General features: G+C 52.4%; 8 protein-coding genes and 1 non-coding gene across 9 annotated transcripts; 6 read left to right on the forward strand and 3 right to left on the reverse strand.

Moving 5' to 3' along the window:
• Window positions 1-625: 625 nt before the first annotated feature.
• Window positions 626-3,911, forward strand: BO66DRAFT_389115 (putative C6 transcription factor). The gene has a single exon (XM_025646723.1). It carries the CDS (start codon window positions 776-778, stop codon window positions 3,650-3,652), a length of 2,877 nt encoding a protein of 958 aa, XP_025507340.1. The 5' UTR covers window positions 626-775; the 3' UTR covers window positions 3,653-3,911.
• Window positions 3,912-4,212: 301 nt separating this feature from the next.
• On the reverse strand, window positions 4,213-4,283 carry BO66DRAFT_t66. The gene has a single exon. It is a non-coding gene; the product is annotated as a tRNA-Gly (tRNA).
• Window positions 4,284-5,007: 724 nt separating this feature from the next.
• On the forward strand, window positions 5,008-7,268 carry BO66DRAFT_468820 (uncharacterized protein; the record flags this gene model as incomplete). The annotated part of the gene is made up of 5 exons (XM_025652679.1): window positions 5,008-5,709; window positions 5,906-5,982; window positions 6,041-6,207; window positions 6,311-6,822; window positions 6,927-7,268. The coding sequence occupies 5 exons, from the start codon at window positions 5,008-5,010 to the stop codon at window positions 7,266-7,268; spliced, it is 1,800 nt and encodes a 599-aa protein (XP_025507341.1).
• A 996-nt stretch (window positions 7,269-8,264) lies between these two features.
• Window positions 8,265-9,654, reverse strand: BO66DRAFT_342895 (uncharacterized protein). Its single transcript, XM_025644479.1, has 3 exons — window positions 8,951-9,654; window positions 8,754-8,835; window positions 8,265-8,671 (listed from the first exon to the last, which is right to left on the reverse strand). Exons 1-3 carry the CDS (start codon window positions 9,498-9,500, stop codon window positions 8,557-8,559), a joined length of 747 nt encoding a protein of 248 aa, XP_025507342.1. The 5' UTR covers window positions 9,501-9,654; the 3' UTR covers window positions 8,265-8,556.
• A 501-nt stretch (window positions 9,655-10,155) lies between these two features.
• Window positions 10,156-11,238, forward strand: BO66DRAFT_225010 (bZIP transcription factor). Its single transcript, XM_025642708.1, has 3 exons — window positions 10,156-10,266; window positions 10,352-10,400; window positions 10,465-11,238. Exons 2-3 carry the CDS (start codon window positions 10,377-10,379, stop codon window positions 11,185-11,187), a joined length of 747 nt encoding a protein of 248 aa, XP_025507343.1. The 5' UTR covers window positions 10,156-10,266; window positions 10,352-10,376; the 3' UTR covers window positions 11,188-11,238.
• Window positions 11,239-13,980: 2,742 nt separating this feature from the next.
• Window positions 13,981-14,877, reverse strand: BO66DRAFT_418126 (kinase-like protein; the record flags this gene model as incomplete). The annotated part of the gene is made up of 2 exons (XM_025649722.1): window positions 13,981-14,531; window positions 14,574-14,877. 2 exons carry the CDS (start codon window positions 14,875-14,877, stop codon window positions 14,065-14,067), a joined length of 771 nt encoding a protein of 256 aa, XP_025507344.1. The 3' UTR covers window positions 13,981-14,064.
• A 3,482-nt stretch (window positions 14,878-18,359) lies between these two features.
• Window positions 18,360-18,920, forward strand: BO66DRAFT_225036 (uncharacterized protein). Its single transcript, XM_025642709.1, has one exon. The coding sequence runs from the start codon at window positions 18,434-18,436 to the stop codon at window positions 18,749-18,751; it is 318 nt and encodes a 105-aa protein (XP_025507345.1). The 5' UTR covers window positions 18,360-18,433; the 3' UTR covers window positions 18,752-18,920.
• Window positions 18,921-18,959: 39 nt separating this feature from the next.
• BO66DRAFT_342900 (beta-glucosidase) lies at window positions 18,960-22,209 on the forward strand. Its single transcript, XM_025644480.1, has 7 exons — window positions 18,960-19,103; window positions 19,175-19,317; window positions 19,370-19,414; window positions 19,473-19,525; window positions 19,587-20,778; window positions 20,847-21,705; window positions 21,757-22,209. The coding sequence occupies exons 1-7, from the start codon at window positions 19,047-19,049 to the stop codon at window positions 21,988-21,990; spliced, it is 2,583 nt and encodes an 860-aa protein (XP_025507346.1). The 5' UTR covers window positions 18,960-19,046; the 3' UTR covers window positions 21,991-22,209.
• Window positions 22,210-22,352: 143 nt separating this feature from the next.
• Window positions 22,353-23,807, forward strand: BO66DRAFT_389124 (putative inositol phospholipid biosynthesis protein Scs3). The gene is made up of 2 exons (XM_025646724.1): window positions 22,353-23,478; window positions 23,540-23,807. The coding sequence occupies exons 1-2, from the start codon at window positions 22,519-22,521 to the stop codon at window positions 23,639-23,641; spliced, it is 1,062 nt and encodes a 353-aa protein (XP_025507347.1). The 5' UTR covers window positions 22,353-22,518; the 3' UTR covers window positions 23,642-23,807.
• Window positions 23,808-23,824: the final 17 nt, after the last annotated feature.

Raw genomic sequence — 23,824 nt, forward strand, 5'->3', positions numbered from 1 at the left:
TGTGCTTCCAGAAAAGAAAGGGTTGGTTGTCCAGTCCGAGTATGCTGAGCTTACTTACTCCATACTTTGCGGGGTATTCTGCAGGGATCAACCGGGGCCCCGAACTATACCGGAAGAATGACTATTATACTAGTCATATCTCACTCGAAGATATTTACTATCGACATATACCTACCTACAGTACCTGCACATCTTCTAAATCATTGGGGCTGACATCCATGACGCTTGGTCACTGTACATGTACGTGACAGTGATTCATGAATCATCCGGAGCGGCCCGCCCATGAGGCAATGGCTTGAAGGCGTGCAGCGAGGTTGCACGGGACCTTGACTCTGCAACCGTCAAACTCACCAAAAAAAATATAACTAGTCGGGTTAAATGGACGCCTCTCCCGGCTCTTACAACCGGTGTATCCGTATCCCCTTCTCATGCCCAACATTTTAGCCAGTCTGCTAAAGAGCTTGGAGACATTGGGCATTAGTAATCGGCCAACTTGTGAGGAAGGATGAAGGCGGCCAGTCACGCCAAGCAACCAGTCAGCGACCCTGCCAGTTCGATTTCCCCATACCCACACCCACACCCACACCCACCACCACCGCCATCTCTCGGTTTCAGCCCGTCGTCCGCAGAACCCCATCACTACAACAGCAACCACCATTACCACCCCCACAACTACCACCCCCAGACCCTGTGGCCCCGTCTTCCTTCACCCACAAGTCCCAACCCGCCAAACGATGATCCGGGTCTGGTCCTTGGGGTATCTGCACCCATCATGATGGCTCCCGAGTCCGACGACTCCCCTTTGGCCTCCACTGGCCTGGCCTTTGGCCCCGACGACATCACTCTCCCCGAAGACCTCGACACCCACAGCCCCGCCAGCTCGCGTGATCCCGGCAGTGTCATCGCACCTGGCGATTCCAATTTCTTGCAGGAATCTGGGAACGATTCGCATCGAGATGATCCCCCCGGGGATTCCGCACTCAACCCGGACGCACAACAGAGTGAAAAACCCGCATGGAGCGAGATGAAGACCAAGGCCGGGAAGGAGCGCAAGCGCTTACCTCTGGCCTGTATCGCCTGCCGACGTAAAAAGATCCGATGCTCCGGCGAGAAGCCCGCCTGCAAGCATTGTTCGCGCTCCCGGATTCCCTGCGTCTACAAGGTTACCACGAGGAAAGCGGCCCCCCGCACCGACTACATGGCGATGCTCGACAAGCGGCTGAAGCGCATGGAGGACCGGGTGATCAAGACCATCCCGAAGGAAGAAACGAGAGACATGGCTGCGATTGGTCGGTCGGTGGTCCGGCCCCCGCAGCCGGGACAGACCTCGAAAGCGCAGAAGAAGCGCACGGCGGAGGAAGCCTTCGCGGCGGAACTGGATGAATGGGGCCGGGGCAGTCGCGAAGGGCCGCAGGACACCTTTCCGATGCGCCGGGAGAGTAAGCCCGGCGATGCCTCGGGTCTGATGACGGAGGGGGCCGAGTTCCTGCCCTCGTTGGAGATTCAAGAACATCTGGCGGAGGTATTCTTCGACTGCGTCTATGGCCAATCCTATCTACTGCTTCACAAACCCAGCTTCATGCGAAGGCTCAAGGCGAGGACGGTACCGCCCGTACTCATCCTAGCGGTCTGTGCCGTCTCGGCGCGGTTTTCGACGCACCCGCAGATCAACTCCGAGCCGCCCTTCTTGCGCGGTGAGAACTGGGCGAACCCCGCCGCGGCGATCGCCTTGAGCCGCCATGACGAACCAAATATTACCATCCTGACGGTATTCTTGTTATTGGGGCTTCACGAATTTGGTACCTGTCATGGCGGCCGGAGTTGGTCGTTTGGCGGGCAAGCACTGCGCATGGCTTACGCTCTACAATTGCACCGGGAGCTCGAATATGACCCTCTACTTGTTCAGAAAAATGGGAATGGCTCCCAGCAGCTCAGCTTCACTGACCGTGAGATCCGAAGACGAACGATGTGGGCTTGCTTTCTAATGGATCGATATAACTCCTCTGGGAGCCAGCGCCCGCCCATTGGTAACGAGAAATTCTTGCAAATCCAGCTCCCGATCAAAGAGACGCATTTCCAGATGGAGATCCCAGGACCAACCGAAGATCTGGACGGCGTTGTTTTGAACCCAGTACCCGACGATGTGGGCCAATTATCCAACGCTCGAGACAATATGGGAGTATCGGCTTACATTATCCGTGCTGTTGTCATCTGGGGACGCATAGTCGACTATCTGAACCTAGGAGGTAAACGAAGAGACACACAACCGCTGTGGTCGCCTGAATCTGGCTACATGCGCCTCAAGCGACAGATCGAGGAATTTTCCGCATCACTCCCCAGCCATCTCTCTTTCAATTATGAAAATCTTCAGATCCACGCAGCCGATCGGATTGCGAACCAGTTTCTCTTTCTGCATATCATTATTCACCAAAACATGCTGTTCCTGAACCAGTTCGCCATTCCACTATCCCCAGGCGGGCGACCACCGCGGGACATGCCCAAGGTCTTCCTGAGCAATGCTGGCCGTGCCGCAGTAGAAGCAGCTCATCATATCTCCGTGCTGATTGACCGTGCTTCGGCCTATCCTCTGACAGTTCCGTTTGCCGGATACTGTGCATATTCCGCCAGTACGGTTCATATCTGGGGAATCTTCTCCAAGAACGCACAGCTGGAAGCACGGTCCAAGGAGAACCTACGTCACACATATCGTTACCTCAACAAGATGAAGAAATACTGGGGTATGTTCCATTATATGGTCGAGAGCGCCAAGGATCGGTATCGACAATTTGCAGACGCTGCTATCAAAGGTACTGTATTGACGCAGAACGGTGGGCAGATCACCCCCATGTTCCAGTATGGCGACTGGTTCGATAAGTACCCTCATGGCATGTCGAGATCTCACTGGGAGGAGCCCGACCCGAAGGCGAAGTCAAAGAACGACGAAGGAGTAATGAGCCAAAGACCCGACCTTCAAAGCGTCGAAGAGTTCTTCGCCAGCCTGTCCCCCACTCCACAACCCACTATGCCACGCCGATCCTCGAAGAGAAGCGGCAAAAGCGACAGTGTCGCCGGCTTTGACCAAGCCACACCGCCACAGTCAGTGGGTGAGGTGACTATGGAGGGTGCACCGGGAATGCTAGGCACCACTGGAACAGGCTTCCCTCAACCCGCCATGTTTAATAACCGCAATGGACAACCGCCGTTCGGTCAATCCACGTTTGACTTTCCAATGCCGGCTGCTGATCAGCTCCCACAGCTTGATCGGCAATTTGTGTATGGCTCGTTCAGCGATTTTGATCCTGCTGCCGCGGCATTTGTGCCTCCTGTGCCTGAGAAGCCAGCTATGCCCCCGGTGCCACCTGACATGCCTCCTACCCAGGACCCGACTTCTACTATCTTCACCGGGCAGATAGACCCCAACGCGCCGTCCGGCGCAGGGGAATACTATCAACCAAGTGCCTGGTTCCTTCCATTCAACCTCGATCCGGTCGGTGCCGGAGCAGGGGTCAACCTCGACCCAGCAGCACAGCCAGGGGGGCCGACCAGCAATCCTGTTGGCGGACCTGATCTCTCTGGCTTCGGGGGTGCAGGTGCTATGTCCATGGGTGCGTACGACATGGGACTGGGGACGAATCGCGGCTCGCATGCCTGATCATCTGGCATGCCGTGTGGCATCTTTCTTTCTGACTCGTGCAATTGGCCCTTGATAATTTTTACTTTTCATCTTCGTACATTGGCGACTGATTGTTCCTTTGGTTGAACCGGCGGTTTTGTGTATTCGGGAAGGAAAGAACCGGAGTTAAAGTGCCATGAGTTAAGGATGGCTGGTTGCATGGTGGAGGTGATGCTTTTATGCCCCGTCACTCTGAAATGTATTATGTAGGTGCTATATACCAGGAAATATACTCGCGATCTTATTAAACTGGTGTGCCCTTCCTGAGGATTAGTCCGATAGCATTGAGGGTGGGTCATGATCCTAGGAAAACCGACACTATTGAGATGTTCGGTGTTAACTTATGGGTGACTCGAGAGACCCTATTCATGTTACCGGTGCCGACACTGGGCTGTGAAAAGTGGCATTGGATTTTTTTTTCCCAAAAAAAAAACAAAACAAAACAAAACGAGAGGACGACTTCGGTAAGTAGAGAGGAACCGTCTTGATTCCACCCGAAATAAAACATCCGGAAATGAAAAAGAAAATGAAATACTCCATGCATCATCCGTGAATCGAACACGGGCCTCATCGATGGCAACGATGAATTCTACCACTAGACCAATGATGCTAATTGATATCTTGTGTCTTGATATTAGGTACTATAGAGACGTGGCAAAACCGAGTGTCCTGCCTTGGATATCCCTCGTTCTACTATTCGATTCCGCCCTGTTTCATCAGTTTTTCATTTGTAGCAGGACGGATGGTAAAGATCGGACTTGAGCAATGGAGTGTTCCGATCTTGTTGATCTTGTTAGTGTCACGTCACTTATTTTGGTTATTAGGCAAACAAGGAGGCTTCAATGGGTTAAGGTGCGAATCAGTTCTGGGAGACCCAAGAATAAGATAGAGAGCCCTCTTGGTTGGGTGGTCCGGAACACGCTTTGACAAATGATATCTGCCAGGCACTCTATGAGGAAAGCAGGGCCATCAACAGGATACTATCGGATTGCAAGAGAGGGGCAGAGGAGGAAAATATGCGAGAATAGCCTGCAGAGCTACAGCTCAGGTCAGCGAAGCTATTGGTCACAGTAGTTAGGCGCCCGCATGACAACCATACCTTGCCAGTAAGGTCGTTACTTTTAGTTGACGCATGATCCAAGAGACCCTATATAGTTAACTCAGTCCAGCCTTGAACTCTCTAATTCTCTCAGGTCCTTGGCTTCTCAGTCATTACGCGGACTTGGGGTATAACGTAAAGCGAGATGACCAAGTGGAACCACCAAAGGCCCCTTAGGCGTCCAAGCCCCCTAAGCTCGGTGAAAGTCGAATTGGTCTCAATCTTACATGGATTCATGAGCCCCAAGACTTTGAAGCCTGCCAGCCTTATTATATTCGAGTTTCGCCTTGTACCGGCCCCGGGCATCCGTCGCGCGGCATCTGCCAAGATCTCGATTCGATTCTCTTCTGGCTCCGGCTCAGCACCACCACCACATGTCCGCGCGATCGCCCCAGATGGACGGCTCCTGCTTGGCCATTCTTCGACACCCGATCAAACTTTCACAACCATAACGTCGTCTAATGGTCGGCCAGAGGTCGAAGTGGAGGGCACGAGCCCTCTTGGGGGCGACAACAACAACAACAACGCTGTGGTGTGGACCTTTCGCGATGTTGCGGACAGCCAAGATGGGATGGCAGTATTCTTCCAAACCGCATTGCTTGTCGAAAGAGAATCAGACGAGGTTTTCCACGCCCAATTACAATTCGGAACGGTGTCGTTGGGAATCGCTGCCGTTCGTCGCGAGGAAAGAAGCCAACCCAAACAAATCATCCTTGACCCGCATGCCCCTCCTTTATCTCTACCAAGTAAAATTGATACCAGCAGCATTGATGTCGGCAATCTAGGAAATGTTGATATCTCCTCGCTGATCAAGTTTCGCAAGCTCGATTCAACTGCTCTGTATCCTGTGCGAGAGATTCTGGACAATATTACTTCTGACGCAGGGCAGTCGAGCACGCTGCAGAACATTGAATCGCGATACTATGAGTTCTGGAGCGTTAAGCAAGAGGGAGGGCACCGGCAGCGAAAAGAAAGCACCAGTACATTAGACTCGAGCTCAATTTTGAAACGAGAGTTTTGAAGGAATCATTTGCGTGGATGGCACAAACTCCAGTGCGCCACTTTCTAATAGAATCGGCCTCAAAACTCTGTGTGTTTTTTTTTTTTTTAGGTACTGACTGCAGCTGACATAGACACCGTCTACTGTTGCCATGATGAGTGAGAATTCTCTAAGCCAGTCACAGAAACCCACGACGCAGTTAGGAATCATGTATGTATTTGCTTTCGATTGATGGGAAGGCTTGACTTTTGCTAAACGGAAACCTTAGACTGCAACAGTCGGATCAGACCGGCTTGAATACCATGGGCGACATCCGCACACTGCTAGATAATGGATCGCCCATGCTGCTAGATTTCTTCGAACTCCCGACGGACTGTTCTTATGCTCGTTTGACCGAAGGAGGAACATGCCAGTTCTTCTCATCGACCACTCAGAGTAAAGAAGCGATATGTACGGAAACGCTCCTCCTTAGCCAAGCAACACTCTCACTCACTAGATTGACCACCATGTCTTATCCAAACGCCCTTTTACCACACAGGCTTCTGGTCTGTGGTTCTCTACATCGAGCCAAACACAGCGGGTCGTGATTCTTTCTGCCGGATAGCGGTCGTTATTCAGGCGGATAAGGCTTTTGACTTCCAACGAGTCCATACGGCGATCCGAGGAGCCTCCGAGATCTATCCGATGTTGCTGCCGGTCGAGCTCTACAAAGCGCACGTTGAGTTCACTGCACGAACCTTTGAGAAAATGCTCCGGACCCTGCGCGAGGTGGATGCCGGATTACTTAAGGAGCTGAAGGGAACCAGCAAGCCCGATGATGCAAGGCAATCGCACCGCTTGCTCAGTAAGACGCTGCATGAATGTAGTATGCAACTCGTCGAATTAGGTCAGAGATGGAGATTCGAGAAAGAGTTCGGGGAACGGCTGAAGAAACACACCAGGTCTAATGAGACAGCCATGAGGACAATTGCAATCCTTGCTGCACTGTCAGAGAGTCGCGAGTTCGACATGCAGACCCTCCCGTTGAAGGTGGAGAGTCAACGCAACGTGGTAAAGTCGCCCGCTTGATCGCCATAGCCAGAACCACGGCGTTGCGTTGTTTCCAAATTACTGTATGAGAACCATCTGACTGATGTGCTTTGATTCATCGACAGCTCTACGGTCTGATCGCTCAATTTGACAATAATATGCAGTCCAGGCTAGCGAGGGAAGCTCTCCGGGATTCCAAAGCAATGAAGACGTTATCAGTCATCACCATCGTCTTTCTCCCAGGGGCATTTGTGGCCACGCTATTCTCAACGAACATGTTCGGTTTCCAGAATAATCGCCAGGAAGTCTGGATTTATTTCGTCATCAGTGTACCTTTAACCGCAGTCCTATTGGTTGCGTGGATTCTCTGGCTGCGAAACACACCCTACGGTATAGATGCAGAGGAGAGGGGCGCACTTTTGAGTCAGGCCAAGGATGACGAAGTGAAGAGAAGGAAGACAGACTGAATTATACCTGCTTTGGTGATGCTGTCATCAAGAACACCGATGATAGAATAGGCATAAATGAGTTAAAGCTAAGAGAACAGGTTCAGCGGGAATAGATTATCAATATATGCCATTCTGCTGAAGCTGTATAGCTGTTTTGATCTGACCAGAAGAACTCAAAGACTGTCATTTGTAGTCGGCACCAACAGGAGAGGCTAGGTGGATTATGTTGTATTTTCTATGGAGGTCGAAATGGTTGAAGGACTGTTAGAAGTTACTTTGGCTCAAGAGGTTGGCATATGATTAGTTATGTTAAACTAGATTGATGCGTCGTAGCGGCCTTAATGGTCAAGCAACTCGCTCATCGCCCATCACCGCGGTTAGCATTTTCAACCCTGCCCACGGGCATACCTGAGGGTAATTAACGTTAACTAACTTACTACTGTATACCAAGGTGCCAGACCGGCTTCGCCAAGCTTTGGCCACCACCCGAAACGACATTGGGACTGGATGGTTCCCGCTGAATCTCGGCCCGCGCCTTGGAACGAAGAAAGGGGTGAAGAGAGACGAGGGAACACTGTCAGAGAGTAGTATCGCAAATCTCGAGGGCTGTGCTTGGTACCTTGATGCTGATCGGTCTTTATCTTATCAGGGCACCAGGCACCAACAAGCTCTACGATTTTCTTTGTCACCGTGTCCGCATCGAAGTGGTGGGCTGGGTGTCTTTCGTTCCTACAGGGAAGACGTCAAACTCGCCGGCAGCCCGGGGACAGACCCCAAAGTGAAAGAGATCAACCGGAATGGTGCGATCTCCGCTTGTCATGTCGGGCGCTGTAGTACTACTGGTAGATAAGGAACGGTGACTCTCGCTTAACCTTCGGATAGGACGCCCAGTAGATGTGGCAGGTGGCAGGTGGCAGGTGGCAGGTGCACAGTCCGCCGTGGGTAGGTCCCTTGCATTATTCTTTCCTCTGGAGGAAAGAGGTACATTAATACAGCCCAGTGGCAGTGTCGCCCCTTTCATTGTGAAAAAATCATTCTTTCGGTCTACATGAGAGATAAGAGCCGATAGCAGTACTATACATGAAGCGTACATAGGGTACAGTACATAAATAGGAAAGGTGCTGGGGTAAGATGTTCGAATAGGAGAATCGCTAAAGGATGATGAGAATGATGCCATGCTGGACTTGGTTATATATTAGGCCCCTCAATCACTTATCCCAACCCTAACACAGCCCTAACCTAGGACTGAAGGCTCTGCCATCAAATGCATCTCTTGAACTCTCACATCCACCTGGGCCAACTGAGCCTACGAAGATTTGGGTCGCCCGACCCGTTGCCGCGGGACCGAGGTCTCCAACGCTGCCACGATCTCCGCTCCAAGGATATAGATGTAGTAGCTGGGGAAGACGATCCATAGACCACTGCAATTGGCTGATCAGCCTTCTGGCCCATTCATGAGCTTGGAAAGGGGGGGGGGGGGGGGGGGAGAGAAGATCAACTTACTTAGGAATAATCCAGAAGAAGACCAACGTCCAGAAATCATTGTGTCCGATGTTCTCAAACCCGGAGAACACCTCGTTCAACCCTGTAAAATTGGAGATCAAAATCAGCAATCGATCACCCTATCAACCTCCCCCCCCCCCCCCCCTTCAGCCCTCGGAGAGGTGAAAACAAGCGGGGGGAGGGTGAGCGAGACCTACAGTAGAGAATCGTCTTCCCCAACGTCATCACCGAAGCACTGTACGCGACCAGCAGCGCCAGCGCGCCCGTCCGCCCCGCCACCACCTTCGTCTCGCGCAGGAACCACCCCACGCCCTTGTGCGGGTGGCGCTGGCCGCCGCGGCCGTTGGCGGTCAGGCTGGTGCCGTGGCGGTAGACGACGGCCAGGTAGTAGAGGTAGCCGGCGCTCTCGAACAGGTTCAGCACGGTCTGCGCGGCGGTGAAGCCGTTGCGGGCGTTGAAGGCCGGCCAGCCGTAGATGTAGTCGATCGTGCCGTACAGCGCGTAGGGGGTCCACAGCGGCGAGTGCAGGCTGTGGCCCGGCATGGAGTGCGGGCGGAGGAGGACGTAGCCCGCGTCCCAGAGGACGAGGGGCACGGAGAACAGGAGCCACAGCGTGATCGGGGTCGAAGGGGTGTGGACCCATTTTTTGGAGGTGTTGTTGTTGTTGTTGCCGTTGGTGTTGGTGTTTGGGGTTGGGGAGGTTGGAGGTGGTGGGAAGTCGTCGGGGTGATGGCGGGTTGAGACCATGGTTGGTTGGTTGGTTGGTGTCGATTCGGATACAATATTGGTGCTGTGGGCGATGAGGAAGAGGAAGTGCTAGGTGGAGGCTAGGATGGTGGTGGTGGTCGTCGTCAATTGATGGAATTGAGGGAGTTGGATGGAGATTGAGAGCTCTTTGAATGAACGAGGAGTGATGAATGGGTTGACCCGAGGGCGGCTAGTGACGTCGTGCAGATTAACGTTACATGCAGACCTGCAGCCACTCATAGCTTCGTCGCGGCTTCTATGACTGTTCCATGGAATCATTCCATTGATGTCTTGCGGCTGGATCTGTCATATTCATATTGGGAGAAGCTATCGACGTCTAGGATCCTGAACATGGTGCGGGCAGCAGACACACCTTTCTTCACAATTGATTCATGGTATCACCTTCCATCTGGTATACAAAGTATTCACTGTACACTGTGCTATATTATTGGCACTACATTGCTTGGACGGGCACACATAATCCCCCAAAATCCAGATCTAAAGGGCTCCCATATCTGATCTGATATCGTACCGAAGTTTCTGAGCTATGACCTCCAGTCGGTGGGTCGGTCATCGAGTGGCTTTGCTGTCAATCCCTTATCTCGTTTCAATCTTTCAGACTGACGAGTTCCAGACCTCCCGGATCCTTCGCCCTAGACGTCCTAATCGGGCAATGGACCCCGAGGCCGCGGGCACGGGGCGACTACGGCATCCAGTTTCTGCCAATAACGCAGTGAGGGACAATCTTGCATCACAATTGCATAAGGTATGAACCTACTTAGTACTCCCTAGCTCCTCGCACAGGTTGTCGAATTATGCTGCTTGGCTCCTAACAATCCTCTGTTGCTCAGACATCAATCCCCGACTCACTGCAGAATGGACTCGCCATCGCCTCCAAAGGTTTCTAGCACTCCGTGCCCGCTCTGTCAAGCTATTTACAGTTCTGACCAAACATCACACGCAGGTTGCAGATAGACTTGCACGTATCAGAGAGAACCAACGAAGGAGCCGTGCCAGAAAGCAGGCGCATACTCGCGAGTTAGAGCAGAAACTAATCTCCCTACAGGAGCAAGTCCGTCAGAAGGATGTCGAACACCGACTGACGGTCCAAGGTCTCGACGCAGAGAATCGGAGACTAAGAAGTTTACTGTCGGATGTGGGCATATCATCCAATGCGATCGAGGAGTATCTAGAAAAGACGGTGGATGACCCAAGCCCAACGCAGAAGATTGCCATTCCCAGTCTCCCCCAGTCTGGCGTGAAGGCTCGATCGTGTCGTGGCCGTGCCCAGCAGACTTGTCGTTCTGAGACCACTCCTGATACTGCTGGAGTATCGCCACCCCCAGACTCGAAGCCGGTCGATAAAGTGAGCGAGTCTACCGTCGACCTGCCCGGTCACCCGATGAAGAATGATCGAGAGAAATCCCACGACCAGTCAGTTTGTGGCTGCTCACCCGACGAAAGCGGAACGTCATGGCCGGATAGTAACAGTGGAGATGTCCTTAATACCACTCTCTGCGCCATCGCCGACGAACTCATAACACAGTACAACACGCGGGGTGTCGAGCTAGACGAGATCAGACGCAAGCTCTGGGAGGGCTTCTCCAAGGGCCTCACCACGGAGGAGGGGTGCAGGGTGCAGAACCAGATTCTGTTCCAGGTTCTTGACGAGATTAGCAACAACTAAGTTGCCTCTGTAACCTCTACAGCCAACTCCCAAGGGTCAGCCCCCTAGTTGGCACGGATAGCTCTAGGATGTATTTTATCGAATTGAGGAACGGAAATGAGTCTAGGATTTACGCCTCCCACCTCCGCTTCCTGGCATACCACACACCAATCCCAACCACACCGGCACCTCGACCAGCGGCCCAACGGTAGCAGCCAGTGCCTGATCATTATCCACACCAGATGTGGTTATCGCCACTGCGATCGACAACTCGAAGTTATTGCTTGCCGCACTGAAGCTTTGTGTGCACGACAGCCGGTATCCAAAGCCACATCGTCGTGTCATGGCAAGCGTAACCGCAATTATCACCGAAAAGTAAACTATGAGGGGCGCCACTCTGACCACAGAAGTGATATGATGCACCACTTGCTTTCCCTGAGCAGCAAACAGCACCAGAATCGTAAAGAGCAGCCCGATCAAGGACAATGGGCTGATCCACTTCAAGAACTGCTCATCGTACCATTTGCTACTTCAAAAGCGCAGGACAATGCGGGTGGCAATCGCTGCTCCCAACGGAATCCCCAGGAATACCCCGACGCTTTTCGCAGTCAGGGGATAGTCAATCGTCAACGCGTGCTGATTCGATCCGCTAATGATACGAACAAAGAGGATGGAACCGGCGCGAACTGCACCATCTGCAGTATTGAATTGACCGCCACGAAGATGGCGCAGGATTCGCCATTACCGCCCGCAAGTCCTGTCCAAACAAGAACCTGCGTCTGTTAATCCTGCACTACATGGCGTTGTGTCCTGGGAAGCCAGGGTGTGAACATACCATGGCAATGTAACGCGCAATATCAACTATCATTAGTCCTTCTCTCAAACCTCTCTCGCCTGGTAGAAATGCCCAGGCCAGTCCCAGCTGCGCACAGCACCAATTCTTATCAGCACGCGTCTTGAGGCTCGTCGGTTCCGAATGAAGACAAGTGCATACCATGGACAACGGCGCAATGATTCAATTGACCACAATACTAAGCTCGATCTGAATCTATAGCCCTCTCTCCCGGAACGACCGATGTAGCGTTTCGAGCCGGACCTTGCAGAGGATGGGCTACATCGTGACCAGGAGACCGATTGCTGTGTTAGCGTACTTGCTGTCAGTAACAGATTATATAGTTATACCTAGTGATGAAGCCTCCAAGAGAGATGGAAGATGAATGGATTCTGACTATATCAGACTGACTACAAGAACTAGCTAAGACCACTGAGGTGGATGGTTAATAAATAATCTTAGATAATTAAGACTTAGAGCTGCTGTTAAACCCCCTCAGCTCGCTGCACATTCTAAGTATAAAGCCAAAGTACATATAAAGAATTGCTATAAAGAAAAAAGTATAGAAAAGCATAGTGATAAGAACCAGCTGTTATATTAAAATTTAATCGAAAGCCTAATACGTTTAATAGAATATCTGGTTTTTTCTGATTGACTGAGCAGCTTATTGTCTTTGGTCAAGTATAGATAGTTTCTGTCAGATAGCTACAAATCAGAGATTCCTCACACTTCCCATCACATACCATTCTTCCGAAAAGCCCCTTATCACCAAGCTTCTCCAGGTTTCCAAGCATCAGCTCCCCGCGCGGCCGGCAAGTACTGTTGCATCGTCTGACACTTCCTCGGGACCTCAGTCTCCATCTCAGAGATCATCTGCCTTGCGCTCTGGCACAACGCACCACACACCATCCGATACGCAACCTACCCACCGGCTCAGCTCATCTCCAAAGAATAGAGCTAGCCCAATATCGAATCGAGATTCAGCCACATCGCAGGCTGTTCACGATACCCTTGACTCCCCAATTGAGGCGCCCTCTTTCGCAGAGCAGATGGCAAGTTATGCGCCCACATCCAGTATATCCAGCTCGGACGAGAATTGGCAAGAGTCTCTCCAACCGGCACACGAGCAAAATGGCATTCCCATCGACCCAGTAATCCTCTCCACCAATGGACCCTGGGAGATGGAAGATGAACACCACCATACAAGTATGAACGATGCCGTTATCGCAGTGACGAGCTGCCCATATCCGGAGCCTCCACCCCTTCTCTGCGACACACTTGCCCATCACCTACGCTCCAATATATACCCCGAGACGTACGAGGGAAGTTCTTGGCCAGATACCTCGCTACACGATCATTCAAATTCACAGCCCCTCGTCACTGAACTGGTGTGAGGAGGATGTGTCGACTACTCGATCTCAACTCCATAAAGAGAACCGACGGCCACGCATGGGCAACAATGTAGAATCAACGCAGTCTCCCCTTAGAGGCGCACAGAAAAAGCGCTCTAGCGATGACCTGAACCGACCCGGGTCTCGCAAGCGATCACTCGACATGACAAGTGGATTCGCAAAAGAGTCTTCCAAACGACGACGACTTGATACGACAAACTCAACCAAAATCTCCCGCCCTAGTTTTTTTTTTATTCTTATCATAACCAATTGATAGATATTTAGAGTTTCCGTTTTTTGCTATCTAAATTAGTACTGTTATACTATACTTCTAAGCTTTGAATAGTTGCTAGCAATCTATTAGAAAGGTCTAAAGTTAATATATAAATCTAAAAACAAATTCGCTGAACTCTGCTTCTGAAGCCTGCAGAATCTCAGACTAGCAATATACGCTTTAAAAAGCATAAGAGGACACAATAGTTCCTAGAGAAGAATGAATTGTCGCTAGAATTAGAGAGACAAAAGGTATCTTGGTAGCATGGAATGCACGAGGTCATCACATTCACATTACTACCGTCGCTTCCAATATACCCAACCCCAAACCACGCCGAAGCCAATAATACCTAACGCTGTTGAAATCGTTGACTTCTCACGTAAACATGCCGTTATGGACTTTCATAGTGCTACAGGAGTTCCTTCATAATCTTCTGGGCTTATACAATGACTGTAGTCACCGCGAAGTATATTCACGTCAGTATATTGACATGTCCAGCATTTGTAGATGATGCTCTGATATTTGAGACCATCGATATCTGGAAATTCCTGTGCGTCGTCAAGCTTTTCAACTTCTTTAGTATCTTCGATCTCCTCGTATGGACGAGTTCCGGTGGAAATCTCATAGACCAAGCAGCCCAGTGCAAACAGATCGGTCTTGCAAGTTCGCGGCGTCAAGGGGGCAATTCGGTAACGGTCCTCCTCCTCGACCAAAGGCCGCAAGCCACGGATGGCCGATCCCGCAAAGTCGCAAAGTTTGATCGATAGGTCGTCGGCCACGAGGAAGTTACGGGGACTGATGTCGGCATGGATAACACCATAGGAATGTATCCACTTGATGGCGTCGATAGCATTCCCAATCCATCGGTCTCGAATATGATTGTCAATTCGGTTGTGTCGGAGCTAGTCACGCAGGTTTCCACGTCGATGATATGGAAACCGGAAGCTGTTGTCCCCAATTTCGAGGCATTCGAGAATATGAGGGTTCTTGGGTAGGGTTCGGTAAATCAGTTTCTCACGGCCGATGCATAGTTCCGAGATGGACTCTATATGTTGCACATGCTCGACGACATGTTCCTCGCACCCTTGGGTATCGTGCTTGAGAGCGGTTTTGATGACTTGTCCGTCGCTGTCCTGGAAGACCGCCCCTGCCGATCCCAGCGCGATGAAAGAAACAGTTCCCTCCGGTTGGATTAACAGTGGGTCACCATTCATGGTGTGAATGATTGAGAGAAATCCCACGAAGGCAAACAGAGGAAGGGTGGAATTAGGAAAGGGACTAATATAGATTTAAGTGATCGTGGGGGGGGGGAGGGCAAATTTGCTTCATAAGGGGCTGGCAGCAGACTGTCACGTGATATAAAACCTCCTGCCAGGGGCCCCCCATTTGCCTTTGGAAATGCCCAGAATTCTTTTGGGCAGGATTAGGAAGGACTTGTGGAATAAGCAGTATGAACAGGACTACTAACGAGCCCTCTGTGATAGCAAACCTGGGCTTTGGGATGTTCACCCGGACAAAACATTGTTCGATGCGATATATCGAGAGACCCAAGAAGAGACTGGCCTGCAAGTATCACGGATCATCCAGCACCTATCAGTCAAGAGGTGGAAACGAAAATAAGCAAAGCGGCATGTGTATGTCTGACTGGGTCGGCCTTGCTTACATTGTTGGTATCACCGAGAAGAAACAGGTTCAGCTGAACCCTAAGGAGCATCAGAAGTTCGCATGGGTGACTGAGGAGGATGTTATGTCCACCTCGGAGACCGAGATGCCATCTTCTAGCGCCACGACGCCTTTTTTCTCGGGACTCCGACGAGTCGGGAGGAAAGGACATCGGGGAAGGATTATGGTGCATGGGACGGCAAGGCTGCGCTGCACCGCATTGCACCAGGCTGGAGGAAGAACTCGGCGAATGAGCCCGAGATGCAAGTCACCTGAGCCCTGAGGGCTGCAGATCCCCGAAGAAGGGGAGGGGAGGGATGCCGATGCTGGGGCTCGGGGAGTCGGTTGGTTGGCTGGGGCTGGTTCTCGGGACTATACCTGGTGTTGTTTGTGCTTGGATACTTCACATCGGTGTGTTCTACGGGACGGTCTTTGGCCTAGGCTCATGATAAGAAGGCTCGGGATATGACTGCGAGTGCAGGGGCTTCGGTACAGTATGAGGTGGATTGGAAAGGTGCTGGATTGGGTTATTAGACATGTTGTATGTTTGTGGTCAGATGCAAAGTGTTTTGTTGCTTCTTTGCCTCTTCCATGGGTTTGGCTACTTCTTCTGATCTTAGATGCAGATCTTAAGGGTGGGAGATAGCATTGGGTTCTAGATATGATGGTGGCCGAGTTTTATGAGGTTCTGAGAATGTCTACGCGAGGAAGAGATGTAGTCGCATACTATGGGTCAGTGTGTTATATTTGCTATCGCGATCAGAATGGCCCCGGGAGTATACCGCGGAGGTCTGAAATCTCTGGACAACCGACAATGGCAGTAGCTAAACATTATGCTCTTCAAAGCTACCATCGAAACCATGACCACATACAGTTCAATGACCCGACTAAGCACAGAAATAATTTGTTCCAACCACTTGCGCTGCAGCAATGGTCTCTTCATCGCAAGCATGGACCCTCCGGTGCCGGGTCCGCTATCGGCCGGGGTGGTGTCCTGCCCGCGCCGGAATTCGCATTCCGGGGTATCAGGCGATAGCGCAGAACCCTGGACAGTCCACGAGGGGGGCAGAGTACGGAGTACATACGGAGTACTCAGGTAGTGCCACATTAGATCGCTTTCCTGCCAGAATACGAAGAGAGGCTATGTGGAGACACGGAGAAATACTCTCCACTTTCCAAGTGCATGTACGGCTTTTGTGTGTCTAGCCCTCGGGTTGTTGGGCAGTCGCTTAGTGTGGGACTGTTTGGTCCCGGAATCGTGGTCTTCGGGATGACGATGATGGAAGAAAAAAAAAAAAAAACAAACCCCCACGGAGGCTTTCCCCGCAACCCCAGCCCAGCCCGCCCCAAATTTCCTGCGCGGACCGAGCACAAAACTGCAGGGTATCCGACAGGGAAATGTCGACGAACTGCGAGAGATGGTCTACCTCTCAGACTGTCTGGGTAAATTGTCGGGTCTTTATCTTTTGAATAGGCTAATATGATCGCATTGCCTGCATTCCTGCTCTCTCGTCGATTGGGAAGGCAATAGCACATCTCATTGCAAACCTGATGTTGGCTGGGCCTGCTCGGAGTCAATGCGCACCGGGAATAACCTCAGCCCAGATACTCTACATCCTCTCACGAGTGCACCAGGCCGAGTTCGAGAGAATTCCCAAGCTAACCCTGGATCTGGCTAAACCACGGGGAAATGTCGTCAGCCCGTACCGTACGTATAGTTAGTTACTGACTCATGGATGAGAAATCCATGCAGTCTCAATGCCGACTGCCGAGAGCCTTGATTGGGGAAGAATGGGGGACGATCCAAGGCAGAAGACCAGTCAAGGCACAGCGAGGGACAGGACGTTCCACTTTCCGGGGAGATGAAGAAAATATCCCGAGGGAGACCACGACTTACCATGTATTCGTGGAGGCCATACACAATCCCGTCGGAGTTCTTGCCGCTCTTTGCCTCGCAACGGGGACCCGAGCAGGTGAGTGGCAGTCCGACTTGGCCTTAACTGGGAGAGAGAGGGATGGAATGAATGTCTTGACTTGCGACGGAAGGAGTGGTGGCTCTATGGGCTGACCCTTGCGGGCGAAGGATGTAAGGCGCCGTCAGGCCATGGCGGGAAAAACAAGCATGACATTTTTATTTTTTTTTTTGCACGGTCAGTGTGTTGTTGTTGACCCCTCGGCACTGTTCTGTTTGTGTTGCTCTGTTGGCAGGTCCAAGGACGGACCACGATGTAATGGGAGGCGACTTGTTAGTTACCGCATCACCGCATTACCGCATCAGGGATCCATTAATCTATTCCCAGATGATTCTTTTTCCAGGTTTCTTTCCCCTCTTCTTTTCCTTCGGGCGGCTGACCAACAAGCGGGATGCAGAAGTGGAAATGCGGGGAATGGCTGGGGAGACGGTACCGTAACATTCCACTAGTCGACTAACTTATACTATACTATCTTCGACTATAGTCTAATCAGCCATTGCTTGCTGGATCATGACGATGCGGGGAACAGCTGTTGACTTGTTGTCAATTGTCAATTGAAAGCAATACTACCTTCCATCTCATTCTGCTACCAAGCTTCTTGGGCGTCGTCCAAATCCGCTATTTGACCGAGAATTGTTACCCCCGTAATCGAGCTGTATCCCGTACCGCAGCCGATTGATTGTGTCCCGAAGCTGATCGGAATGCGCCAGAATTGGCTCGAGTGATAAGTCTTTATTTATATTTTGGTTTCAGTCAAGAATGTCAGGCACCTCCCGACCGACCGCATTCTGCTGGCCTGCCGGAAAGATATCATCGCACATAGGGCAGTTTGAGGTTCATGTCAGGGAGGATGAGTTGGGGAAAGGGATCGGAGTGTAAACAGCCCGTATAGCGTAACGGAATTACCCCCCAAGGTTACCAGGGCCGAGTCGAGTGGATGCCCCACAGCGGTACCAGCGGTAACTTACCAGCCAGTCAGTAAACTTTTAGTTTAGTAGTCCCTTGGACTGTCCACAGTAACTGCAGTACTTCCATCCACCTCATTCCGTCATCCCCAGATGGCTGGACTCTGTCGGTGTGGGGTTCGGTCATTCCGCTTGACTTTTCTGCGCTTCGGCTGTGAACCATCGCCAGAATGAGAAATTCCTCGTTGAGTCGGAGTGTTATACGGTGTGCAGGTCATGCTGCCGAGCCGAGTGCATGGACGCAGGAGCAGGAGCAGCAGCAGCAGCAACAGCAGCAGCAGCAGCAGCTTCCTCCCCAGCTAAGTGAATCACGGCAAATACAATCGCTTGACTTGCCCGAGTTCCGACTGTTCCATGCTCTCTCCATCGCCGCCTGTCTCTGCCTCGATTTGGCTTCCTCCCTGTCGATCCCCATGCTCAGAGCCAAGCGAATGGAACCACTCGTCACTCGCCCAGTCCATGGCCGACCAGGTGCTTGCTTACTTTGACTTCTTGTTTGCGAGACATCAATTCACTCCTGAGTGGGTAGCTCCGCAAAAAAAATAGGCCAAGAGGTTCTGATTGATTTTATTCACCGTCGCTGGTCTCTCTCATAGCTGTGGCGCCCCCTCTCTTCGTTGCTGGGGTTATTTATATCTCCTCCCTTCCCCCCCCCCCCTGATCGGCCTTGTTTGTCCTTCCACCTTTGTACTACTTCGACATCTTTCTCAAATTCTCGAGAGCGCAAGCTGTGTGGCTGGCTAGCTCGTTGTTTCCTCTTTCTTCAGCTACCTCTACGCCATCATGAAGCTCAGTTGGCTTGAGGCGGCTGCCTTGACGGCTGCCTCTGTCGTCAGCGCTGTATGTTGCTTTTTCTGCGTCCTCGATGCTTCTAGAGATCTAACCTGAGGCTGACGAGTCGTGCTCTACAGGATAAATTGGCGTTCTCTCCTCCATTCTATCCCTCCCCTTGGGCCAATGGCCAGGGAGAGTGGGCGGAAGCCTACCAGCGTGCAGTGGCCATTGTCTCCCAGATGACTCTGGATGAGAAGGTCAACCTCACCACCGGAACTGGGTAATGAAACCACAATTGTCGCGAGATGAGTCGCCTGCTAACGAGCTTCTAGATGGGAGCTGGAGAAGTGTGTCGGTCAGACTGGTGGTGTTCCAAGGTAGAACCCTTCAAAAATGAACTTGTTTCTAGTCGGCTAACTGGCGACTGCTGTCTAGACTGAACATCGGTGGCATGTGTCTCCAGGACAGTCCCTTGGGAATTCGTGACAGTAAGACTTGATCTAACTCGAGCCCGGCCGCTGACACTCTTGCTAACAATGTGTCCTACAGGTGACTACAATTCGGCTTTCCCTGCTGGTGTCAACGTTGCTGCGACATGGGACAAGAACCTGGCTTATCTCCGTGGCCAGGCTATGGGTCAGGAATTCAGTGACAAAGGAATCGATGTTCAATTGGGCCCGGCCGCGGGTCCCCTCGGCAGGAGTCCGGATGGAGGTCGTAACTGGGAAGGTTTCTCTCCAGACCCGGCTCTTACTGGCGTGCTCTTTGCGGAGACGATCAAGGGTATTCAAGATGCTGGTGTCGTGGCAACAGCCAAGCATTACATTCTCAATGAGCAAGAGCATTTCCGCCAGGTCTCAGAGTCTGCGGGCTACGGATTCAATATCTCCGACACGGTCAGCTCGAACGTTGATGACAAGACCATCCATGAAATGTACCTCTGGCCCTTCGCGGATGCCGTTCGCGCAGGCGTTGGCGCCATCATGTGTTCCTACAACCAGATCAACAACAGCTACGGCTGCCAGAACAGTTACACGCTGAACAAGCTTCTGAAGGCCGAGCTCGGCTTCCAGGGCTTCGTGATGTCTGATTGGGGTGCTCACCACAGTGGCGTTGGTTCTGCTTTGGCCGGCCTGGATATGTCAATGCCTGGTGATATCACCTTCGATTCTGCCACTAGTTTCTGGGGTACCAACCTGACCATTGCTGTTCTCAACGGCACCGTCCCGCAGTGGCGCGTTGACGACATGGCCGTTCGTATCATGGCTGCCTACTACAAGGTTGGCCGCGACCGCCTGTACCAGCCGCCTAACTTCAGCTCTTGGACTCGCGATGAATACGGCTTCAAGTACTTTTACCCTCAAGAAGGTCCCTATGAGAAGGTCAATCACTTTGTCAATGTGCAGCGCAACCACAGCGAGGTTATTCGCAAGTTGGGAGCGGACAGCACTGTTCTACTGAAGAACAACAATGCCCTGCCTCTGACCGGAAAGGAGCGCAAAGTTGCGATCCTGGGTGAAGACGCCGGATCCAACTCGTACGGTGCCAATGGCTGCTCTGACCGCGGCTGTGACAACGGTACTCTTGCCATGGCTTGGGGTAGTGGCACTGCCGAATTCCCATACCTTGTGACCCCTGAGCAGGCTATTCAAGCCGAGGTGCTCAAGCACAAGGGCAGCGTCTATGCCATCACTGACAACTGGGCGCTGAGCCAGGTGGAGACCCTCGCTAAACAAGCCAGGTAAGTCCTGTCGTCCATATCGTTGTTTCAAATCTGATGCTTCGGTGAACTAACATCTATCTCCGTAGTGTCTCTCTTGTGTTTGTCAACTCGGACTCGGGAGAGGGCTATATCTCTGTGGACGGAAACGAGGGCGACCGCAACAACCTCACCCTCTGGAAGAATGGCGACAACCTCATCAAGGCTGCTGCGAACAACTGCAACAACACAATTGTTGTCATCCACTCCGTTGGACCGGTTTTGGTCGACGAGTGGTATGACCACCCCAATGTCACTGCCATCCTCTGGGCCGGTTTGCCTGGCCAGGAGTCTGGCAACTCCCTGGCTGATGTGCTCTACGGCCGCGTCAACCCGGGCGCCAAATCGCCATTCACCTGGGGCAAGACGAGGGAGGCGTACGGGGATTACCTTGTCCGCGAACCCAACAACGGCAACGGGGCTCCCCAAGATGACTTCTCGGAAGGTGTTTTCATTGACTACCGCGGATTCGACAAGCGCAATGAGACCCCGATCTACGAGTTCGGACATGGTCTGAGCTACACCACTTTCAACTACTCTGGCCTTCACATCCAGGTTCTCAACGCTTCGTCCAACGCTCAAGTAGCCACTGAGACTGGCGCTGCTCCCACATTCGGACAAGTCGGCAATGCCTCGGATTATGTGTACCCTGAGGGATTGACCAGAATCAGCAAGTTCATCTACCCCTGGCTTAACTCCACCGACCTCAAGGCCTCATCTGGCGACCCGTACTATGGTGTCGACACCGCGGAGCACGTCCCCGAGGGTGCTACCGATGGCTCTCCCCAGCCCGTTCTGCCTGCGGGTGGTGGCTTCGGTGGTAACCCCCGCCTCTACGATGAGTTGATCCGCGTTTCGGTGACAGTCAAGAACACTGGTCGTGTTGCTGGTGATGCTGTACCTCAACTAGTAATTAAATCTCCCGTGCAGTATTAATTTCGGATGCTAACCGTTTGCCAGTATGTTTCCCTTGGTGGACCCAATGAGCCCAGGGTTGTGTTGCGCAAATTCGACCGCCTTACCCTCAAGCCCTCCGAGGAGACGGTGTGGACGACTACCCTGACTCGTCGCGATCTGTCCAACTGGGACGTTGCGGCTCAGGACTGGGTCATTACTTCTTACCCGAAAAAGGTCCATGTTGGTAGCTCTTCGCGTCAGCTGCCCCTTCACGCGGCGCTCCCGAAGGTGCAATGAGCGGTGGAAGGTGTCATGAAGGGCTTTGAGCCTGGGCCTGAGGCTGCAGAAGGAGATGATGTACACATTTTTCACAAGTCGTAGAGACCACGAATTTAATGACTATGATGCTGTCAACATGAACCATGTATTCGAGCGGTAGATCAAGTGTATTGTAATGATAGCGTAATAGTCGCAGGCTTGTTGTGGCTGTGGCGGTGGTTGTGGTTGTGGTTGTGGTTGTGGTTGTGGTTGTGGTTGTGGTTGGAAGAATCTGGTTAGGGCGGGCGGAAAGGCAGGCAGGCAGGCAAGCAGGCAGCGACGTCATCCGACTTCCGCCATTTGCATTTCCTCTTCCTTTGTATCATCATCTTCCTTTTGTATCATCGACCTTGTTTCCATTCAATTGTCCCCCAAATCCCTCAAATTCATGCACTCCCCAATTCTACTCAGATAGAACAGTTATCTCATCCTCTATACATTTTCGAAGCAATACACCACAAGACGAGTGCAATCACCCGGACAACAGAAGGGTAAAAAAAAACCACGATGCCATCCGCGGACAATCCCCCTTCTCCCGCTGGAGTAGCAGCAAAGACAACCCCGACCACATCACGATCGCTCCAGCCCCCGATCACCGCTCTCCTCATCTATCCTCTCACCCTCGTCGTGGGGTCTCTTTTCTCCGTCCTCTCGCCAACCGCCTACGGCAGCCGTGATCCGAGCGCCAGCAGCAGCCCACTCCAGAACTACCCATCCCCCTTCGCCCCAACCATCGCCTCGGACCTGCACCTCTCGTTTCCCGCCGCCGTCAAGCCCGTCAACTATTTCGCGCGCAAGGACAATGTCTTCAACCTCTACTTCGTGAAGATCGGCTGGCTCTGGACGACTCTCGCCTTCGTCCTGCTCCTCCTCACCCAGTCCGCCTACACCGGGAGCGGCGGTCGCGGCGGCGCGGGCGGCAACACTGCCGCCGCCGCCGCCGCCGCTGCTGCTGCTGCTGCGCAACGGTCCCGCCGCACGACGCAGGCCGTCATCCGGTACGCGCTCGCCACGACGGCGTGGTACCTGACGACGCAATGGTTCTTCGGGCCCGCGCTGATCGACCGCAGCTTCGTGCTGACGGGCGGCAAGTGCGAGCGGGCGATCCCCGAGGCGGAGAACCCTTACACCACCACCGACTTCGGGACGCTGGCGACGGCCGTGGCGTGTAAGGGGGCTGGCGGGGCGTGGCGCGGCGGGCACGATGTCAGTGGGCATGTGTTCATGTTGGTGTTGATGACTTCGTTGATTGGGTTTGAGGCCTGGGGCGCCAGGCTGTCCCGCGAGGAGGCGGATTCGAAAGAGAAGAAAGAGGGGGAGAAGACGGATGCGCTTGATCAGGAGGGGGATGCTGACGAGCAGGATGTGTTCGCGGTGTGGTCGGCCCGGTTGGCGTGGACGGTCGTGGGCCTGGGGATGTGGATGTTGTTGATGACGGCGATTTGGTTTCACACTTGGTTTGAGAAGGTATGTTTCCTTTTCGGTCACTCTGGGTTGTGGGATTTCTGGGCTAATGTTTTCTCTGCAGGTATCGGGTCTTCTGATTGCACTGGGCACTGTTTACACGATTTACATTCTCCCTCGGACGAATATCCCGTGGAGGGAGATTGTGGGGCTACCTGGGGTTTAAAGGGTTGGGTTTTGTGATTATATGTTTGTGGCGTTGATAGAGTGATGAATGTTCGAGGGAGGGGAGTTTCCTCGGGCTCTGATATACATACTGTACATGTTTGCATTTTTTTGACTACTGGTTGACTGACTCTGTAGAGTACGCTTACCTCAATGCATCAGGCAATTATATTTTGCGAATTAT

The sequence above is a fragment of the Aspergillus aculeatinus genome, assembly GCF_003184765.1.
Source record: "Aspergillus aculeatinus CBS 121060 unplaced genomic scaffold BO66scaffold_7, whole genome shotgun sequence".
In the NCBI taxonomy this organism is placed as follows: Eukaryota; Fungi; Ascomycota; class Eurotiomycetes; order Eurotiales; family Aspergillaceae; genus Aspergillus; species Aspergillus aculeatinus.

Coding starts and splice junctions, on each gene's coding strand:
- BO66DRAFT_342895 (XM_025644479.1), bottom strand. CDS start 9,500: ATGGTCTCAACCCGCCATCACCCCGACGACTTCCCACCACCTCCAACC. Junction 8,836..8,950: donor GGGGAAGACGATTCTCTACT/GTAGGTCTCGCT, acceptor CCAATTTTACAG/GGTTGAACGAGGTGTTCTCC. Junction 8,672..8,753: donor TTCTTCTGGATTATTCCTAA/GTAAGTTGATCT, acceptor AGCCAATTGCAG/TGGTCTATGGATCGTCTTCC.
- BO66DRAFT_225036 (XM_025642709.1), top strand. CDS start 18,434: ATGAGAAATTCCTCGTTGAGTCGGAGTGTTATACGGTGTGCAGGTCAT.
- BO66DRAFT_225010 (XM_025642708.1), top strand. CDS start 10,377: ATGGACTCGCCATCGCCTCCAAAG. Junction 10,401..10,464: donor ACTCGCCATCGCCTCCAAAG/GTTTCTAGCACT, acceptor CATCACACGCAG/GTTGCAGATAGACTTGCACG.
- BO66DRAFT_342900 (XM_025644480.1), top strand. CDS start 19,047: ATGAAGCTCAGTTGGCTTGAGGCGGCTGCCTTGACGGCTGCCTCTGTC. Junction 19,318..19,369: donor AACCTCACCACCGGAACTGG/GTAATGAAACCA, acceptor ACGAGCTTCTAG/ATGGGAGCTGGAGAAGTGTG. Junction 19,526..19,586: donor TCCCTTGGGAATTCGTGACA/GTAAGACTTGAT, acceptor TGTGTCCTACAG/GTGACTACAATTCGGCTTTC.
- BO66DRAFT_389115 (XM_025646723.1), top strand. CDS start 776: ATGGCTCCCGAGTCCGACGACTCCCCTTTGGCCTCCACTGGCCTGGCC.
- BO66DRAFT_389124 (XM_025646724.1), top strand. CDS start 22,519: ATGCCATCCGCGGACAATCCCCCTTCTCCCGCTGGAGTAGCAGCAAAG. Junction 23,479..23,539: donor TTCACACTTGGTTTGAGAAG/GTATGTTTCCTT, acceptor TTTTCTCTGCAG/GTATCGGGTCTTCTGATTGC.